This window comes from Nipponia nippon, unplaced genomic scaffold (assembly GCF_047370975.1).
Source record: "Nipponia nippon isolate SJK-2023a ecotype South Korea unplaced genomic scaffold, ASM4737097v1 scaffold_2, whole genome shotgun sequence".
NCBI lineage: Eukaryota > Metazoa > Chordata > Aves > Pelecaniformes > Threskiornithidae > Nipponia > Nipponia nippon.
This window is the reverse complement of record NW_028262336.1, coordinates 46,606,414-46,623,678: the sequence shown is the minus strand read 5'-3', so window position 1 is coordinate 46,623,678 and position 17,265 is coordinate 46,606,414. Positions and strand designations below refer to the sequence as shown.

At 44.4% G+C, this 17,265-nt stretch overlaps 1 protein-coding gene across 2 annotated transcripts in view; it reads right to left on the bottom strand.

Annotated features, from left to right (window-relative positions):
• MAP3K15 (mitogen-activated protein kinase kinase kinase 15) overlaps positions 1 to 13,008 on the bottom strand; it is a 91,486-nt gene extending 78,478 nt beyond the window's left edge. The window contains exon 1 of one of the 2 annotated variants that reach the window (XM_009476307.2): positions 12,297 to 13,008. In XM_009476307.2, the coding sequence (XP_009474582.2) occupies positions 12,297 to 12,627 (331 nt within the window). In that variant the 5' untranslated portion in view covers positions 12,628 to 13,008. The remainder of the gene's footprint in view (positions 1 to 12,296) is intronic. The other variant, XM_087756670.1, reaches the window with a different exon arrangement.
• Positions 13,009 to 17,265: the final 4,257 nt, after the last annotated feature.

Here is a 17,265-nt window from a genome sequence, read left to right as displayed (position 1 = left end):
CCGAGGCCCCAAAGATTTATTAGACAGGACAGAAGAGCAACTGCCACCACTTTCAGGGACTATAAGGTGGAAAGTCAAATTTGAAGTCATATTGAAGGAAAAGGATCAACAGTATATTGTTAATCTGTACTTTGTGAACGTGTCATGGTGGGAGTATGCAAGAAGTTAAGATTTAAGATCCTAAATTCTGAATATCCATCTTTAAAATTGTCCAAAATACCAGAAGTTAAAGAAATTAACTTGTTATTCTTCTGAGAAGTTGTACTATATCTTCTCAGAAGCAATCATTACTGCAAAACAAGGAACCTGAAGAGGCATTAAAGGATAAAAAAAAATAATAATAATAAAAAAATCAAGCATTCTTTTGTGCCTTGATTGCAAGCCAGAAAGTCAAGGCAGTTTCTCATTTTCCAAAAACAATATGAAGACTTACCTAGTTTTGTTCTGTAGTTATTATAAAAAGCAAAAAGGTAACTTTATCAACTCCAGAACTTAATTACCATGAAAACAAAAAAATCCATCTCAATCATTTTCAGACTTCCTTTCATTCTGATTTGGATGCTTTCTCCACCTGACAGCAACCCATAACTTGTCAGTTATCTTAAGGACCATGAACAATACTAGTAGGAACAGGCACAATGTCTGGCTTTGAGCTTGGTAATCACTTCCTTTTCCCAAACCGAGTTTAAAAAGACTGAAGCATGTCAAGCATCCATTTACAAAGAAAATATCTGACACAAATAACTCACTTCCACAAAAGACAGAAATGATGCTGATAAAAGCGGACAGTTACTCTGTCAAACAGGATTGTCCACACAGAAGGTCTGCTAAGTAAGGAAGCCTAGTGCCAAACAGTAACACCATTGTAAAGGTTAGCTCTTCTCCCACAAATTTTTATTATTGACCAAGATTAGAGCAGCAGAGATGATTCGTTTAGCACCACTGGAAAGTAACACACAAATAGAATACAGCCTTGTACTGCTTTCATTTACCAATTCCCAACGCCAGTTTCATCTTGGCACTCTCAGAGCAAAGGCAAAACTAACAAGAAATCTCTCCCCTCAACACATGCACAAATTAGCAGAATTTTTTTAAATTTTTTTTTAAATCTTTTTTCTTTCTTCAACAGCTGTTAAGTGAAAGGCAGCAACAGGAGAGTTAATGCAGCCAGTCTCACCTGAGTGAAATTATTATGGACAGATTTTTCTGCATTAGACAAAACCTGCAGCCTTTTTGCAATTGCTAAGGCAAAGACACTTGATTCAATAAAACTTCTTCTGGCTGAGCTAGCTACTAAATATTTGGAACAAATTTAAAGGAGTGGAGGAGAGGGGATAGCAATAAAGTGGCAAATAGGTCACTATCCCAAGTGTAAACAAGGTAACTCCCCTGTTATTTTCCCCACAATCAGTTTCGTGAATCTACAACTCTGGTTTTGGCAGGCCTGGAGGCAGTGGAATACCACAATTCATGGAAAGCACTGCTGACACCAGTAGGAAATCGAAGAATTTTAGGGAAAACTCATTATCATGCTGATTTACATAGGAGTTTGTTTGTTTGTTTTCCAGAATTAATGTGTTTTGGGCTTAGACTTCAAAAGCTTTAAATATTATGTGAACAACATTTCTCAAATTGTTGAGAGGCCAATGACCATCAGTGGTTGAGCTACAATTCTGTGCATGAAGGCATGTTTTCCTAAATGGGAGAAGAAAAAACAAACAGTAGAGAGTCTAGACATTTCATAGAATCATAGAATTGTTAAGGTTGGAAAAGACCCTGAAGATCATCAAGTCCAACTGTTTGTTTTTTCTTTCCTCAAGCACCATGTCTACCTGTCTTTTAAATACCTCCAGGGATGGAGACTCAACCACTTCCCTGGGCAGCCTGTTCCAATGCCTGACTACCCTTTCGGTGAAGAAGTTTTTCCTAATATCCAATCTAAACCTCCCCTGGCGCAGCTTGAGGCCGTTTCCTCTCGTCCTGTCGCTTGTTACTAGGGAGAAGAGACCGACCCCCACCTCGCTACAACCTCCTTTCAGGTAGTTGGAGAGAGCAAGAAGGTCTCCCCCCTCAGCCTCCTCTTCTCCAGGCTAAACAACCCCAGCTCCCTCAGCCGCTCCTCATAAGACTTGTGCTCTAGACCCTTCACCAGCTTCGTTGCCCTTCTCTGGACACGCTCCAGCACCTCGATGTCCTTCTTGTAGTGAGGGGCCCAAAACTGAACACAGTACTCGAGGTGTGGCCTCACCAGTGCCGAGTACAGGGGCACTATCACCTCCCTGGTCCTGCCGGCCATGCTATTCCTGATACGAGCCAGGATGCCATTGGCCCTCTTGGCCACCTGAGCACACTGCTGGCTCATGTTCAGGAGGCTGTCAACCAACATCCCCAGGTCTTTTTCAGCCAGGCAGCTCTCCAGCCACTCCTCCCCAAGCCTGTAGCGTTGCATGGAGTTGTTGTGACCCAAGTGCAGGACCCAGCACTTGGCCTTGTTGAACCTCATACAGTTGGCCCCGGCCCAACGATCCAGCCTGTCCAGGTCCCTCTGTAGGGCCTTCCTACCCTCCAGCAGATAAACACTTCCACCCAGCTTGGTGTGGTCTGCAAACTTACTGAGGGTGCACTCAATCCCCTCATCCAGATCATCGATAAAAATACTGAACAGGACCGGCCCCAACACTGAGCCCTGGGGAACACCACTCGTGACCAGCCGCCAACTGGATTTGACTCCATTCACCACCACTCTCTGGGCTCAGCCATCCAGCCAGTTTTTAACCCAGCACAGAGTGCTCTTATCCAAGCCATGAGCAGCCAGCTTCTCCAGGAGAATGCCGTGGGAGACAGCATTCCTTCCATCACTTGATACAAAATGAAACAAAAAAGATTGTACTGAGTGAAACTAGGTTAAAAAGCACTTCAAGACAATTCTATTTACAACTACTCTTTGTTTCTTACTTTAAAGAGATATTGAAGAATTTTTAAACATAATTTAAGCATAAAAGCATTACATACTATAGTAGGTGCAACTACATGTGCACAAGTTCACCTATGATAAACTAGAGTACTTCCCTTAATAATGGATTTAGCTATGCCATCCCAGATCAGCAGAAAGCTAGGGATGTAGTCTTAACAGTGTCATTACTGTTTCGGATTTGTGCTTGTCGTCAGAGCCCGCTTCAGTCAATGAAAGATTATGCTTACCAAGGCTGGGATCACATACTTTCAATGTAATAACAGCTGGGGTACATTTTTTAAAGTTGTGAACCCCATTTGGCTTTGAGCTCCAAGGCATAACTGTTGAACTACTGACTTAGACCAAAGTTTAAATGCTCAGAAACTTTATCAGAGCATACCTGAAAAGTTTCCATTCTACCACCTTGAACACCACAGCAGAATTAGTTACCTTGTCAGGCTGAATATTACAAAAGATAAAAAAAGCAAGCACAGTTTATCACATCAGAGTGATCTAATACTTTTAAGTGTCAGAATTCATGTCCCAGCTTTGGGTCTCTCCTTGCAGGCTACAGCAATGCACCTTTTGCTCCTGGCATGCCTCTATAGCCACCCCAACCTCACAGGAAAAGGTGTAGTGACCTGCAGAACTCCTGAGAGAAAGAAGACAGGCTAGGTGAAATCATACTGTGGGACACTTTTGGCCCATCAGCTGCCCGCTGAATCACACCAACCTCAGCAGAGACCAAAGCTACGCTGTTTACAGCAAGCCTGTCCCAGGGAGCAGGATAAAGCAACAGCTGCACTCCCTCTCTTGGCTCAGCCTCAGGCACCCATATTGCTGTTCAAAGGTAGCCTGAGGCTTAAAGCAATTCACATCCCTGTTGAAATGCAAGGCAAACAGAGCCTACCACGTTCACAGGTTTCCCTTGCAAGTGGCAAACCATGTTGAGGTCCTCCTAAGACCCTACACCTATCCTGACTGCTTAATTTCAGCCACATAACATCACTGCAGCGTGAAAAGAGGCAGCAGCTAGGCCAAGCAACCACCACTGGGGCTGCTCTTCCATGTGCGTTGAAGTAGCAGTATGCCCCGAGTATCAACTGAACACAGGTTTGTAGCCAGCACCGACAGCCAGCGAGTTTGAACCTGAGGCCATCTTATAAGCAGAACATAGAGGAAGCCAAAAAGCCTGGAGTTCTCACCCTAGTTCTGCACCAACTCCTTACATATCAGAAAAGCTTTACCTCAAGCTTCTACATCTGCAAACCAGGAACATTAGTTACTTTTTAACTAGGGAGTACAACAACATTTGTTAACATGCAAGTGTACTTTGATGATTTAAAAAGCTATGTATGATTACACTGATAAAAGCAGGACACGACTGCAGAACGTAAAATGAGCTACTGCAGATCTATCATAATTTGTCTATTTTATGGGAGGATGGAAATTAAAGCAATGTAATTAACCCACATAAGCAAATATTTCTTTTTTTTTTTTAACCTCTATTTTGTGACCTCAGGTTTTCGAGAAACAATTCTTAAACCTATGAAGAATATGCTACACACAGCACAGCAAGACTGAACGAGCATGCAATCACTGCAAAGGCGATGCGTGGCCAGGAACCAGGCTCCCATACGTGGGCCTCACGTGCCCACCCGGGCTGACTCAAGCCTGACAGCCTCATGTACAGCTTCTTCTCAGGAGCTCTCTGGTGTCGCTGAGAGTCAACTTGAAATGCAACAAGGCAGAACCAGAGATCTGCTTGCCAACATCTCATGGGCAAACGGCACAGCAGATTCCTTCAAGAGTGACTTAGGAACTATATTGAAAAAATGTTTGTATATAATTCTTAACCAAAACAAAAAAAAAAGTGACCATTAGAATTCGCTGACTGGTATGCATAGCCAGTGTATTTTTTTCCTCCTATCAGTAATCAGAACAACATTTACTTATATGAAGAATTCCAGAAAACGCTGCAGAAAAGTTTTATTTCCCAAAAATACATTTAAAAAATATTTAAAAAACAAAACAAAAAACCACCTTAACTGCAGTGTTTTCAAGGGCTATGTGACAATAACCAGTCTTCAGATCAAAGGCAGCTCAAGATAGATGCAGTCATTCATCTCTTCAGAATAACCCTAAATGTTCAAATTTTCTAAATCATTTGTAATGGCTGTAATGGGTGTAAAAGCTTCTGTCTAACTAAGCCTATTTAGTGAGAATCAATAAGACTTTTAGTCACACAGTGAAAAATATTATTTGCAGAATAAATTAAAACAAAACAGACACATAACTCGTATTTTAGTCAGGGAGAAGATTCCTTCTTAGCTGATTCAACACCTAGAAATCATCTGATGTGTTCCTAGCTAGAAAATCCAGTGACACAGGTTTCACAGTCAGATTCCGTGAAGTCTTCTCAGATTTTATATTTAAGCTCAGGAGGAGAGAAAGACAAGCAGAGAGAATGGACAGCTGTAGGCTGGGTTGTTTTTTTGATTTTGTTATTGGGTTTTTTTCAAGCAAGAAGAAAGAACAGGAAAAAAGAACTGCATTCCTAATTTTTTTTTCCTTTATCCAAAAGTCACAGCACAGAAATGAGTCACTTCACATAGGCAGTGCATGCACACATACATAATCTCACCTTGGAACAATGAAAGAAGTCCAAATTTGCATGGTTAGCACCAGATTTTGAGAGATGCAAATAACTGAATTCAAAACTTCATTAAAAGGTAGGACTCATACTGGGTTTGGATTGTCAGTTATTTCTTTCCATATGACCCATCAAAACTAAAAAAAGATGTTAGTTCCAAAAGAAGTAATAAATCAGAATCTCTCTCCATTAGAGAATCAAGGTGTATTTCTTCTTTTTGTTTTTAACATCATCATCATTCTCTGAACACAGCTCTGATCTTGCATTTCGCCCGTGGCAATATACCAAAGGAAAGTTAATGAATTCCACCTAACCCATTTATGATTATTTATTTGCATAACCAACGTATGATTATTTATTTGCATAACCAACGTATGATTATTTATTTGCACATTTCTAAGCTTGTTCAACTGATATTAAAGGAGCTATTCATAAGATACACGCAAGTTGAACGAAAGTGAAGCCTTTCAGATTGCACATAGAAAAAGCAACAGGGTTGATACAAAGCCATTTTTCACAGGTGACAGGTAAAAGATAATGTTCTCCACTGTTGAGCGTAAGCATGCAAATCTCTGAACACAAATAAGCATTTCTGCAAGAAGACTTAATGTCGGAAATTGACCCCAACTAATATCATTAAAGCAAAATACACCTCTTTAATGTAACACATGTCACAGCACCTGCAATGTATCATAACATACTAAGATAGAGGCTTGATGGATTGCATCAGGCTTGTTACTGTCATTTAAAACTCACCTCACGCACTTGGATATAAAAGGATTACGATACTGGTATATCACAGGGTCTCGTTACCAGAATATTTAGTTTGATGGCACAATGCAGAGCTTTGCTGGAGACAGCTGTAGTCGCTCTAGATGTGCAGTACCACACAGAGATAGAAGATGAGGTCCTGATAGCTCTGCTGTTTTATTAAAGCGGCACAATATCCAACCTAGTCAGTCCTAGCCTCTCAGCTACCACATTCCCATTCTGAAGATGGCTGCTTTGCTTCTCCTCACATTTCCGTATTCTGTGGTATATACATCTCCTGAGATTTAAAGCAAATACACCCCTAGCCATTGAGTCAGTTGCATGGGAAAAGAAAGGAAAGAAAAAATATTAAGTATTCCTCAGAAAAACAGCAAACCCTGCCTGCTGAGGTAAGCATCAGAGAGCTCACCCTTAACCCCTTCCCCACTGTTCACTGTCACACCCAGGGGCAAAGATAAATCACAGCAGGAAGGTTTGTTGAAGTTTATTTAAGAAGTTATCACCCTCAACTGTCATTCTCACCTTCCTGTCAGAGATTACAAGCCCTGTAGTGGAGTCAGCAAGACAAGCATATGCCTCCAGCTCAGCTACACTAGTTACCATGCCATATATTAGCTTAAACTAGTGACCAATGTTTACTGTACCCTGACATACTAGCCTTTGGGCTGAAGAAGTTGAAGTGTCGCTGCCAATTCTGAAGTGGGGACACTGGCCTTCAGAGGGCAGAGGGCTTCAGGGCAGGCAGCTGGGTACAGGAAACGATGACTCCTTCAGTGGCTGCCAGAGCCTGAAAATTAGGATCCAGAACATATATTTCCTCCTTCCCCTTTCATGGTGTAACATGAAGAAAAAGAGCTTCAGGGACAAGACATTAGGGTTATGTGAAGAGTGGTTCAACTACGGTACAGAAGTAAGGAGGACCCATGTTTCAGCCTCTGTCTGCACCCCCTCCCAAGTCTAACGTTGGCTCTCAGTGAAGATGGGGCTGCAGAGACAGATATCAGACAATGCATTTTGGGGCTGCTTTATCATGCAGGATGTTGGTTAGAGAAGTTCGTACGTAGCAAAACAACAGAAACAGACCTCAAAATATTCCACTATACTCACAAATGATGTGACACAATTTCCTGGATTGCCAGAGGAATACTCATTTTTCTCAGGCAAACTTTTAGCTTTATTCCTCAGGACTCCAGTCTGTCTCTAGCTTGTCTTCCTTTCAGTCAACTTGCATCCTGACGACTTCAGTGACTGCAGTCATCTCTAAATGCTGTGGTCAAATGGTCGAAGAAATATTACAGGTCTCAAAACAGATTGCTGTACATCCCTCATGAGGTAAAAGGATGATCAGCTACAGAAACAGGATTTCACAGAACCAAAATGGGAACATCCAAAACTCATATAACTGTAGAGGCCACTCCTTCCCTTAACACTGTAGCCAAATACTGTGGCACTTCAGACAATAAGCCTTGATAAAGTTTCAGGTAGAGAAGCAAAAGCTATGTCCCTTTCTATGTAGCATCACCCTTCCATAGGTACAGGTCAGATATTTAACTCTGACATCATATTTGCTCTCTTAGTACACCCAGAACAGAACGATCCTTTGCAGCTATGGTAAGAGCACAAAGAGGCTGGATCACTCTACCTGTAACATCACTAACCAAGCCATGCTCACCTTTTCACTATGTCTCTTAAGCTGTTCATGAATGCGGTACAGTGCCTGTAGTTTGATTTTCTGCATGGGATAATTCTGAGGAATTTTTAAAATCCTCAGTTAGCTCCTAGGCTCACTGTTCCTATGTAAAATTGCTTTTATTTTGTGAAAAAAAAGCTTCACACTAATGCCTGGTATCTGTGGCTTTCCATCTAAAAATATTGCCTCTCTTGCTTCCCAGAGACACAGTCAATGTATGCAAACATCCTTGTTGCTCCTCTATCAAGTAGATACCATCACCCACTTCTGCATAAGATAAATTAGTTTGTTGACAGCTTGTTTCTAGCACATACTGAGCAAAGAGACCTCATCTTTCTGTTATCAAGCCCTTATTTCACAATTTGTTGTAAGTTTGCTCTCGCAAGTGCTGTAGTTCCCCTTTAGCAAAGCATCTTAGAAAGTTCAGTGATTTCTTAAGATCAGGGACATTCTGCAGTACCTGCTGGTCTGCAATAACTAACTAAAGGCGTAAGTCGCACTTCCATTCATGATAAGATTTCAAATTATGGGAAGTCAGTAATGAGTACACTTAAGGAGAAAAGAGACATCATACTCTTATGGAATATAGGTCTTTTTGCAGCACTCTTCTCAGTGGTTTACTGAAAAATCGTCTACTAGAAAATCTGCCTGCAGACAGGAAAAAGAGGTTCCTGTTGATCTTTTTCTTTGTCCTCTGTCCTTAAAGTTTGCTGGTTTTGTCATCAAAGGTACCAATTCCCAAAATCATTATATTGTAAATTCATACTAAATAAGATAGATAAGCTTGCCTGGGGGGAGGTGGTGTCTTGTGACTTTAAGTAAATGGCTACGATTTCAGGGAGAGTGGGGAAAAAAGGGATAATGGATAGCACTTTTAACAAAGACCCTGTCCTCACTATTCACAATGCGATGGACTTCACTGCTCAGTCTTTAAGCATTAGCAGATACTTACTGGTCAAGGTTCCATCTAGTAAACCATGAGATGGCTATGGGCAAGCATCTTTTAGAGAATTCCCACTCTCATAACAGAGCAAGAGGAACTGCTTCTCAAGGTTCTGCCCATGGTGTACAGAAAGTAAATATACATTATAATAGATATCTTCAGTATGGGAAACATCTGCTCGATATCTTACACAGGCAGTAATAAAACGTCTTTAGATTTTTTTCTTTTTAAAGTAAATACACAGTAATTTCCTAACACAGAAAGTTCATCATGAGCCATAGGATTGCTCATATTAAAACTCATTCTTAATGTTGTTCTTCGTTAAGAACTGAATAGATGCCAACAGTCCCAATCTAATACATATTCTGGAAAAAGAATATGGCAAGAATGAATTGTATCTATAAAATATAGAAATTAAAAAGGACTGATTTTTCAAAGATTAAAGAAATTGCAGGGTAGCGGCTTAAGAATGTTACACGTAAACAAACAATTATCAGATTTAGCACTTTTGGATAATAGCTTGATATGTATCCAAAAACATGAGGCAGGGAGAACCCACCAATAAACAATACAGAGCAAGAAAACAAGAAGGGTATAACGGAAGTTCTCAGGAAACAATGACAGATCATTGTACCTAAAATGAGAACAAAAAAAAAAGGGGGGGGGGGGGGGCAGCATGTTAAATCCATGGTAATGAAAATCCAATATGAAATTTAGGTCCACTGCTAGCTGATACCAGAAAGATAAAAGAAAAAATAAAAGAAGAAAAAAAAAAAAAAGGAAAAAAACCAACAAAGTGAAAAGCGTAATGGATACTTTCTGTCCCTTTGCAGAATTAAGCAAGAAGATGCAATTACTGCATATGGCCCTGTTAAAGGACCCCAAAATTTCCCCATCTCTAGCATGTAGTAGGAAGAAAAAAAGCAGCAAGTACTAAGATAAAGACAGTTCACATCAATGCGCCAGCATAATTTTATAAGTTTAAATTTTAGAAGTTTAAAGGTTCTGACTGAGGATTTCTCTGAACATCAAATTTTAGACATACCATAGGAATTGGGAAAGCTCCAAAGGACGGGGCAAATGTCAGTACAGCCTGACTATTTTAAGAAAAGATAAAAGGGAACTACAGAGATGTTCAGTTAAAAAAAGAGACAGCAACTGCAGCAATGCAAAAACAAAAAAGCTATTAAAAATGTTGATGCTAGAAGAGCTACTTATTAAAATACTAAAACAACATAAGAGCAAAATAAATACTCTCTTTAAATGATTGTTTATACTTAACAGCATTTTTTTTTTCATTAAGGATGCTTGCCTTTTCAGGGTAACATCGCAGTTAATGGCAGTAAATTTGAGACCCCTGACAATGAATTAATGTTAAAATACTACTAACATATTGAGCATGGTTTTCAAAAAAGTATATACAGACAAATAAATCTCTCTGCTTTTTCACAGCTTGGCGGTCTGGTTGATAAAGGTGACTCATGCTAATACACTTGAGTTTCTCTTAATACAGGTAACTTATCATTAAAGGATGCTTTGACCAAAAAGTTTGCCAAATAAAGGCACACATTACACAGATTAAAAAGTTGTCCCCCTGGCTGACCTCAAAATGTTGCTACTGGAAAGAAATCCACACAAAGACTATTTTGAATAGTCTCCTTTGGAACAATTCCTGGTTCAGGACTATTCAATTAGTTTTTAATGGATGCTAAAAATGATATAAAGTACTTGCTGACTAAACCTGGACATAAGAGTGTTGCGGGAATATCCAGTAACAAGGCACTTTACTATCACAAAGTGATGTTAATCACTGATAAAATGTTCTTGGTCCTACAACATGACTTGAATGCAAAAGTCCGCGAAGGCAGGCCACATTCCCAGACAAGAGGCACTCACTTCAGAATGTAGCAACTTAAGAAGACATTTTAAATAACTATCTCAAGCTCTCAGTACAATGCAGAGCAGGTTTGTGCATAATACGTTAATAGGACTATTAGTAGAAACAGAGAAATAATTTTGCACTGATGAGTACACTATTATGCTTACCTTCAGAAGGGCTACAAAAACACTGGAGATACACAAAGAAATTGCTAGTTCATGGTTGTGTACTAAGACACACAAAGAATATGTTTATTACACACTTGTCAACCTTGCTAGCAGAGATATAACAAAATCCCCTAACTGGGAAGTTAAAAAACAACAACAAAGGATGTGACGTTCCTCAATATTTCGGTGACTTATCAGGCGATGAAATGGACTCCTCATCATATGAGAATTTAAAATAAGACTAAAGTTTCAAGAAGTATTCTTTAACGCATCTCATGAGCAAAACAAAGTTCTTCTTGTGAAAGATGGACATAAACATGGACTTCACAGTACTTTCCCTCTTTGGAGTCTGTGAATCCCCCAGTTTCCTAATGCCCACACATACGGATATGAGAAAAAGGATGTCTGCAGTGTGTCCACATACTCGCCTTCATTAGTTTTAATAACACCTATTGACTCAGGGGCTTCCTCTGCTTGCTCAAAAAGCTCACAATTCTCTGCCATAGTGCCCAGCCAGCCAGGTGTTTTTTGAGTGGAGAAGGGACAGCAGCTTTCTTTTGAACCATCAGACCCCAGTCACCAGCTGGAGTCTGCACAGGGTGGGCAACACTCACAAGCCTTCCTCAGGGCGTGCTTCTACGCTCCCTGGTTCAGAGCAATGCTGGATGACTCTGTTCTTGGCTGCACGCAAGCCCATTCCACTGTCCAGGTCTGGAGTTAGAGCGGTGAACGTGAAGCATCTGGCCAAGCCAGATCAGAGGCTTCTGGCTGGCCTGTCTTCATGCTACATCTCGCTCTAAGCCCCCAACCAGGCTGGGAGCTGGAAGAGGGTTCTTAGCAAAACAGACTAGCAAGAGTTTTGCAACTTCTTAAGGCTCAGTTGGGACCGTAGGATCCACAGTCCTGCTGGGGCAAACACACCGTGGTGTCTGAAAGAGCTGGTGTAAGGGCCTGAATTTTTTCTCACACCTCCTCCTCGTGCAGGACGCTCCCGAAGACCAGCCTCTTGCTCCCATTACACGAGGTTCCCCTCTCAGCCATTTTCCTGTCTCCACACCCCTTCTCACAACCCCCTTCCCAGTCTCACATCTGCCCCTTTCCTCCTCTTCTCTGGCCTCTCCGGCACCACCTTTACCGAGCCTTCCCCAGCTGGGCCGGCCGTGACCCCACACAACCCGGGAAGGTGGCACCGGGCAGCGGCGAGCCCCCCGGCGGCCCCACCTCAGCCCAGCCTGCTCACCCGCGTCGTAGAAGGCGTCCAGCACCGCCGTCTCCCCGAAGTCCAACTCCCCGAAGTTGACCGTGCCGAGCTGGGCCCCCTCGGCCTCGCAGGCCCGCAGCAGGCACTGCCGCGCCCCGGCCTCGGGGCTCCGCGCCCCGGCGCCCGCCTTGGGCGGGTCGTTCAGCACGTACACGGCCCGCAGGCAGCGCGGCCGCGGGGCTGCCGCGCCGACCTCCGCCACCTCCCCACCGCCCACCGCCGCCTCGGCCGGGCCGGCGGCCGGCAGCTCCGGCTCCGCGCAGGGGCGCGCCGGCTCCGCGGCCGCGCTGCCGCCCGCGGGGCTCTCCATAGCGGCGTCGAGGGCTGAGGGGAGCCGGTGGCTGCCGGCAGGTGCTCAGGCGGGGCGGCGCCCCATCACCCGCAGTCGGGCAAACTCCGGCGGCGCAGGGCGAGGCGGCTCCCTCCCGCAGCGCGGCCCTTCCGCCCGCGCTGCTGCCCTCGCCTCGGCGGCTGGGCGCTGCGGCCGGGCGGCACCGCTCCCGGGCGGGCGGACACGGGGACGAGGTGGGGCGAGGTGAAGGCGGCCGGAGCGGAGCTCGGTGCCGCCCTCCCCGGACGGGACGGCCCGGGGGAGCCGCACGGCACGGCGCGGCGTGGCGCGGAGCCCGGCTCCCCCCCGGCGGCACAGCCGGACAGTCCGCCGTGCCTTCCCGGGACGAACGCCCCGTTTCGCTCCGCCACCGAAGCGGCACTGAGGGGGAGGTACCGCCGTCAGGGCGATCGCGCCTCGTTTATTACTTCCCTTCCCCGCCCCTCGCCGTGCGAGAAGTACCTCCGCGCACCGCCCGCTGCTCCGCTGCTGCTGCGGGGGCTGCTGTCGTTATTTTACGGGGTGGCGGCGTGCGCCCCGCTCGGGCTCCTCTGAGGGAGACCGGGGTCAGGTTGAGGCGAGCGGCTGCAGCGGGGAACCCGCGGGTCGGGCTGCTACCGCCCCCTTCCCCCGGGCTGCCCTGGGGGGCCTTTCCCCCGCCCCGCGCGCGCGGCCGTTGGCGGCCGTTTACCCGCCGTCGGCCGAGCGGAGCCAGCTCGGCCCCGGCCGGGCTCCCCGCCGCCGCCGCCGCCGCCACCGCCTCCCGCGCCCTGCAAGGCGGGGCGCCCCTCGCAAGCCGGGGGGCTGCCCGCTGGTGGCGTCTCAGGTCCACCCTGTTTCTTAAGAAGCAGAGGCAGCTGCTACTGCTTTTTCTTCCCTCGACTCGCTCTATCGTATCTTTCCCCCCACTGGTTCTTCTTTCTGTTACTGTTTAAACGACTTTGACCACAGACAAACTGTATCAGAAGTTTAGGTAATTGTTCATCCTTCAATTCCTTCTCTTTTCTTTAAAATCCCCCACTATCATGGTAAAATCAGCTCTGAGAAACTTTGTGGCAACTCCTGGCTTCTTTATAAGAACAAAATTAATTTTGAGCGTTCCGTTTACTAACGCATTTTTCTTATTAGCTAAACTGGCGATGGCAGCCTCAGCTTTGGCCCTGCTGTTGGGCGAGTGGCTGATCTATGCAGAAAGAGAAAGCGAAAGGCAGGCTGCACGTGGATAATTTTGTATCTCGGCCTTGCACCGCAGCTGTCGAAAGGACATTGATACACCCTATGAAGCGAGTGATCGAAGGAACAGCGGGAAACTGCAGTCCTCAAGCAAATTGGGTTTTGAAGTAGTAAACCTGTCTGGAAAACTTTTTCATCTTGTTTTTCATGCACTGTGACAGAAGAGGTTTGAAACAAACGGCGCCTTCACCTTCTGCTGCAGCGTGGCTCCTTGTGGCTATCAGAGGTTAATATTTCTGCCGTGTGCTGTAATACAACAAAAGCAACAACCAAAGACTTAGAGCACAGTATTTTGCTCTTTAGGTGCCTGGCCCCATGGTTTAGGTGACCGTAACAAGAACTGCAGTAGACAGTCTTTCTGAGAAACGCTCCAACATGAGGATACCATAGCGCTGTGCAGTGTTCGTGTTTGCTTCGTGGCTTGTAAAGATTTTAGAGAGAACGTGGAGAAATAATTTAAGCAGCAAGCCTGTTTCTCATTTTGAACAGTTTGGGGCAAATAAACTGTTGGATTTAGTCCACAGGTTGGGGTGTGTGTGCATTTTTGACAAAAGCACTAATACGTGAGACTTTGGAGGAATGATATACCAAGGGCACCAGGGATCCCGCTCATTCCTGGCAGCTTTCCTCTTTAGGCAAGAGCAAGCCTTTTTGTATGACAACTCTATTAGCCTTGATCCAGTAATGTACCGATTAGCTGATGCAACAGGAAAAAAACCTAAATCTGCATTTAGAAGATACGCAGTGTGCACACCGAAGCCTTTGACAAACAAAAAGCGGTAGCACATACATCTCTGATCCTCCTCAATACAAACCCTAGTTTGTATTTTTTGCATTATAAGAAAGTTTGGTTGAACGGCTGGTATTAAAACTCGAAATGGAAAATACAGTACTGGCAAAGTTAAGGGATTATTTGCACGGGAAAGCGTTTATCTTAAGAACATTCTTGGGCTTTCAGCAACTAACATGCAAAAAACAAATTGCAGTTTGATGGGTTCAGAACAGCAGGTGCATGGCGTGGTGCTTTCCGTAATTCTGAAAATTGTGGAAGTGTCAATTTAGAGCAAACACGTAGGCTGAAATTGCTTAGCGGGATGCCACTGAGACATAATAAATAAGCCTTTACCGCCTTGTTGTAGGTCTATGATGTGTCTTTGGGTTTCATTTTGCGGCATTTAATATTTGGTGCTATTCTAAATTGCTTGCTGAGAGGTCTGTCTCTTGGTCTTGAAACAGAGTGATGGTCTCTCTTAGTAGATACTTTATGTGAATATAATTAAGAAAAGGATATTTTACCCTTTTCTTAATTCTATCCATTCGTCTTCCAAACAGTATCCTCATTATTCCTTGGGCATTTTTCCTAACAAGCCAACACGTTCTGAATATCCATTTTCAGTAGTTTAACCTGGTGCAATTTGTTCAGCGTTCACAGGCTTTTTTTTAAAATCTGGAAACAAGGAGTATTTTTAGAGGAAGAAACTTCATTTTATATACTACAATTGAGTCTTCAGAAACTGTGGTTCAGTGCTGGTATGCCTGACATTTCCACTGAGCAACAGTATCTTCAGATCTTGCAAGTCACCTGAGTGAGAATAAATGGGAGATTCAGGTTTTGGGATATTTGAACTGTGTCCATGCAAACCAAAAAATGTTTAAAAAAAAAAAAAAAAAAAAAGGAAAGTCATGCAGTGCTTTTTCCTCTTTTGGAAACGCGGTCCAGTAACGAGGTTATAAAAAGAGCCACTCTGCCCCCAGAGTTGCCTCTTCAAAGGTCCAGGCCAGAAGTGAACATTCAGCTTTCATACACCTTTCCGAGACCTTTTGCCTTTGCACAGAACCCAGCCTAACAAAACCGAGCATAACCTCGAGAAGTCAATGTGTGCTCCTATACAGTAACGTAAAGATGATGCTACAATTCTCTCAGACAGCGCTTTGCACCTATGAAATCCCCTTAGTGCAGAATATTAATTACCACTTAGACACCAGGAGCCATAGGTTTGCTGCAATTCACAAAGACAGCAAGTGCTCCAAAGAAAATAGATGTCCTTGAAACCACCTTTTTTTTTTCCACCCCATTTTGCAAATCCCTGAGCAGCAGTTGTTTCTCTAGACATAACTGGGCTAATGGGGAGCAAATCTTATTTTTTTTTTCCCAGGGCTACAAACTTACAGTTCAAACTGTAAAGCTGAGCTTGTATAAAGTTTGACTCCACAGGCAGACGTGCCACCTTTTCCCCAATGCATATATAGCTACAGCATACCTTAGCTTCCTTTTTTTTTTTTTTTTTTTTTAAAGAAAACACACACTAGAACTGGTGGCATAAACGCCAGACTGCACTTTCATCGCACTCTAACATTTTCATCTGTAAAGAGGGCTCCTCCCGTTTTACCCAGGGTCGGGGAAAGCCAAGAGCTCTTGGTTCAGGTCAGTACCAAGTAAGCCAGAAGACACCCAGGCCCGCGGGGAGCCCGCAGATCCAAGCTCTTCTTCCAAAGCGCTCTTCTTCCAAAGCGCTCTTCTTCCAAAGCGCTCTTCTTCCAAAGCGCTCTTCTTCCAAAGCGCTCTTCTTCCAAAGCGCTCTTCTTCCAAAGCGCTCTTCTTCCAAAGCGCTCTTCTTCCAAAGCGCTCTTCTTCCAAAGCGCTCTTCTTCCAAAGCGCTCTTCTTCCAAAGCGCTCTTCTTCCCGCACCCCGGCAGGATTTCCTGAAGACTGCCCGCCAGCGCGGTACCCCGGGCCTCCAGCACGCGCCTGGTGCGGGGGTGCCCAGGAGTCCCTCCGGGGCCACTCGGCACCGACCGGCCGCAGACACGGGCACGTCCTCAGGCACGACCACATCTCCCTCCTGGCCTTGCGCCCCAGGCAGAGAGCCCGCAGCTGGGGCCAGGCGGCGGCGGCCTGCACAGGCTCCCCCAAGAAGCACCGCCAGGGCGACAGCCGCCTCGCACGAACATGCATCCAGAAAGCCTGAACTCTGTATCCTAGATGTGAGATTTTTTTTCCTATGTATGTTGTGAAGATCAGGCATCAGGGAAAATATTTTGGTGTCTGAATTCTTTCCTGTACCAACCTTCCACAAGGTAATGCAATTTGTGGTGTTTACACTATTCTGAGCAAACACTTTGTTAATGGACCCTTTGGTATTACTGTTGCTAATGTGCTACCCCACTTATTTTCATTCATAGTGAGCAGGTCTCCGGGTAACCATACAGATACTGCTGTCATGTGGATGAGGAGGAAAATAGTTAATTTCCTTACTGAAGAGCAAGATAACATTTTTTTTTAAAGCATGGATCCAGACAAAAGATATTTTCTTTTTCAAGGTCATTACATAGAAGCTTTACTAGGATTGAAATAAAATGCTGTGAATTCTCCCTAAGAAATCT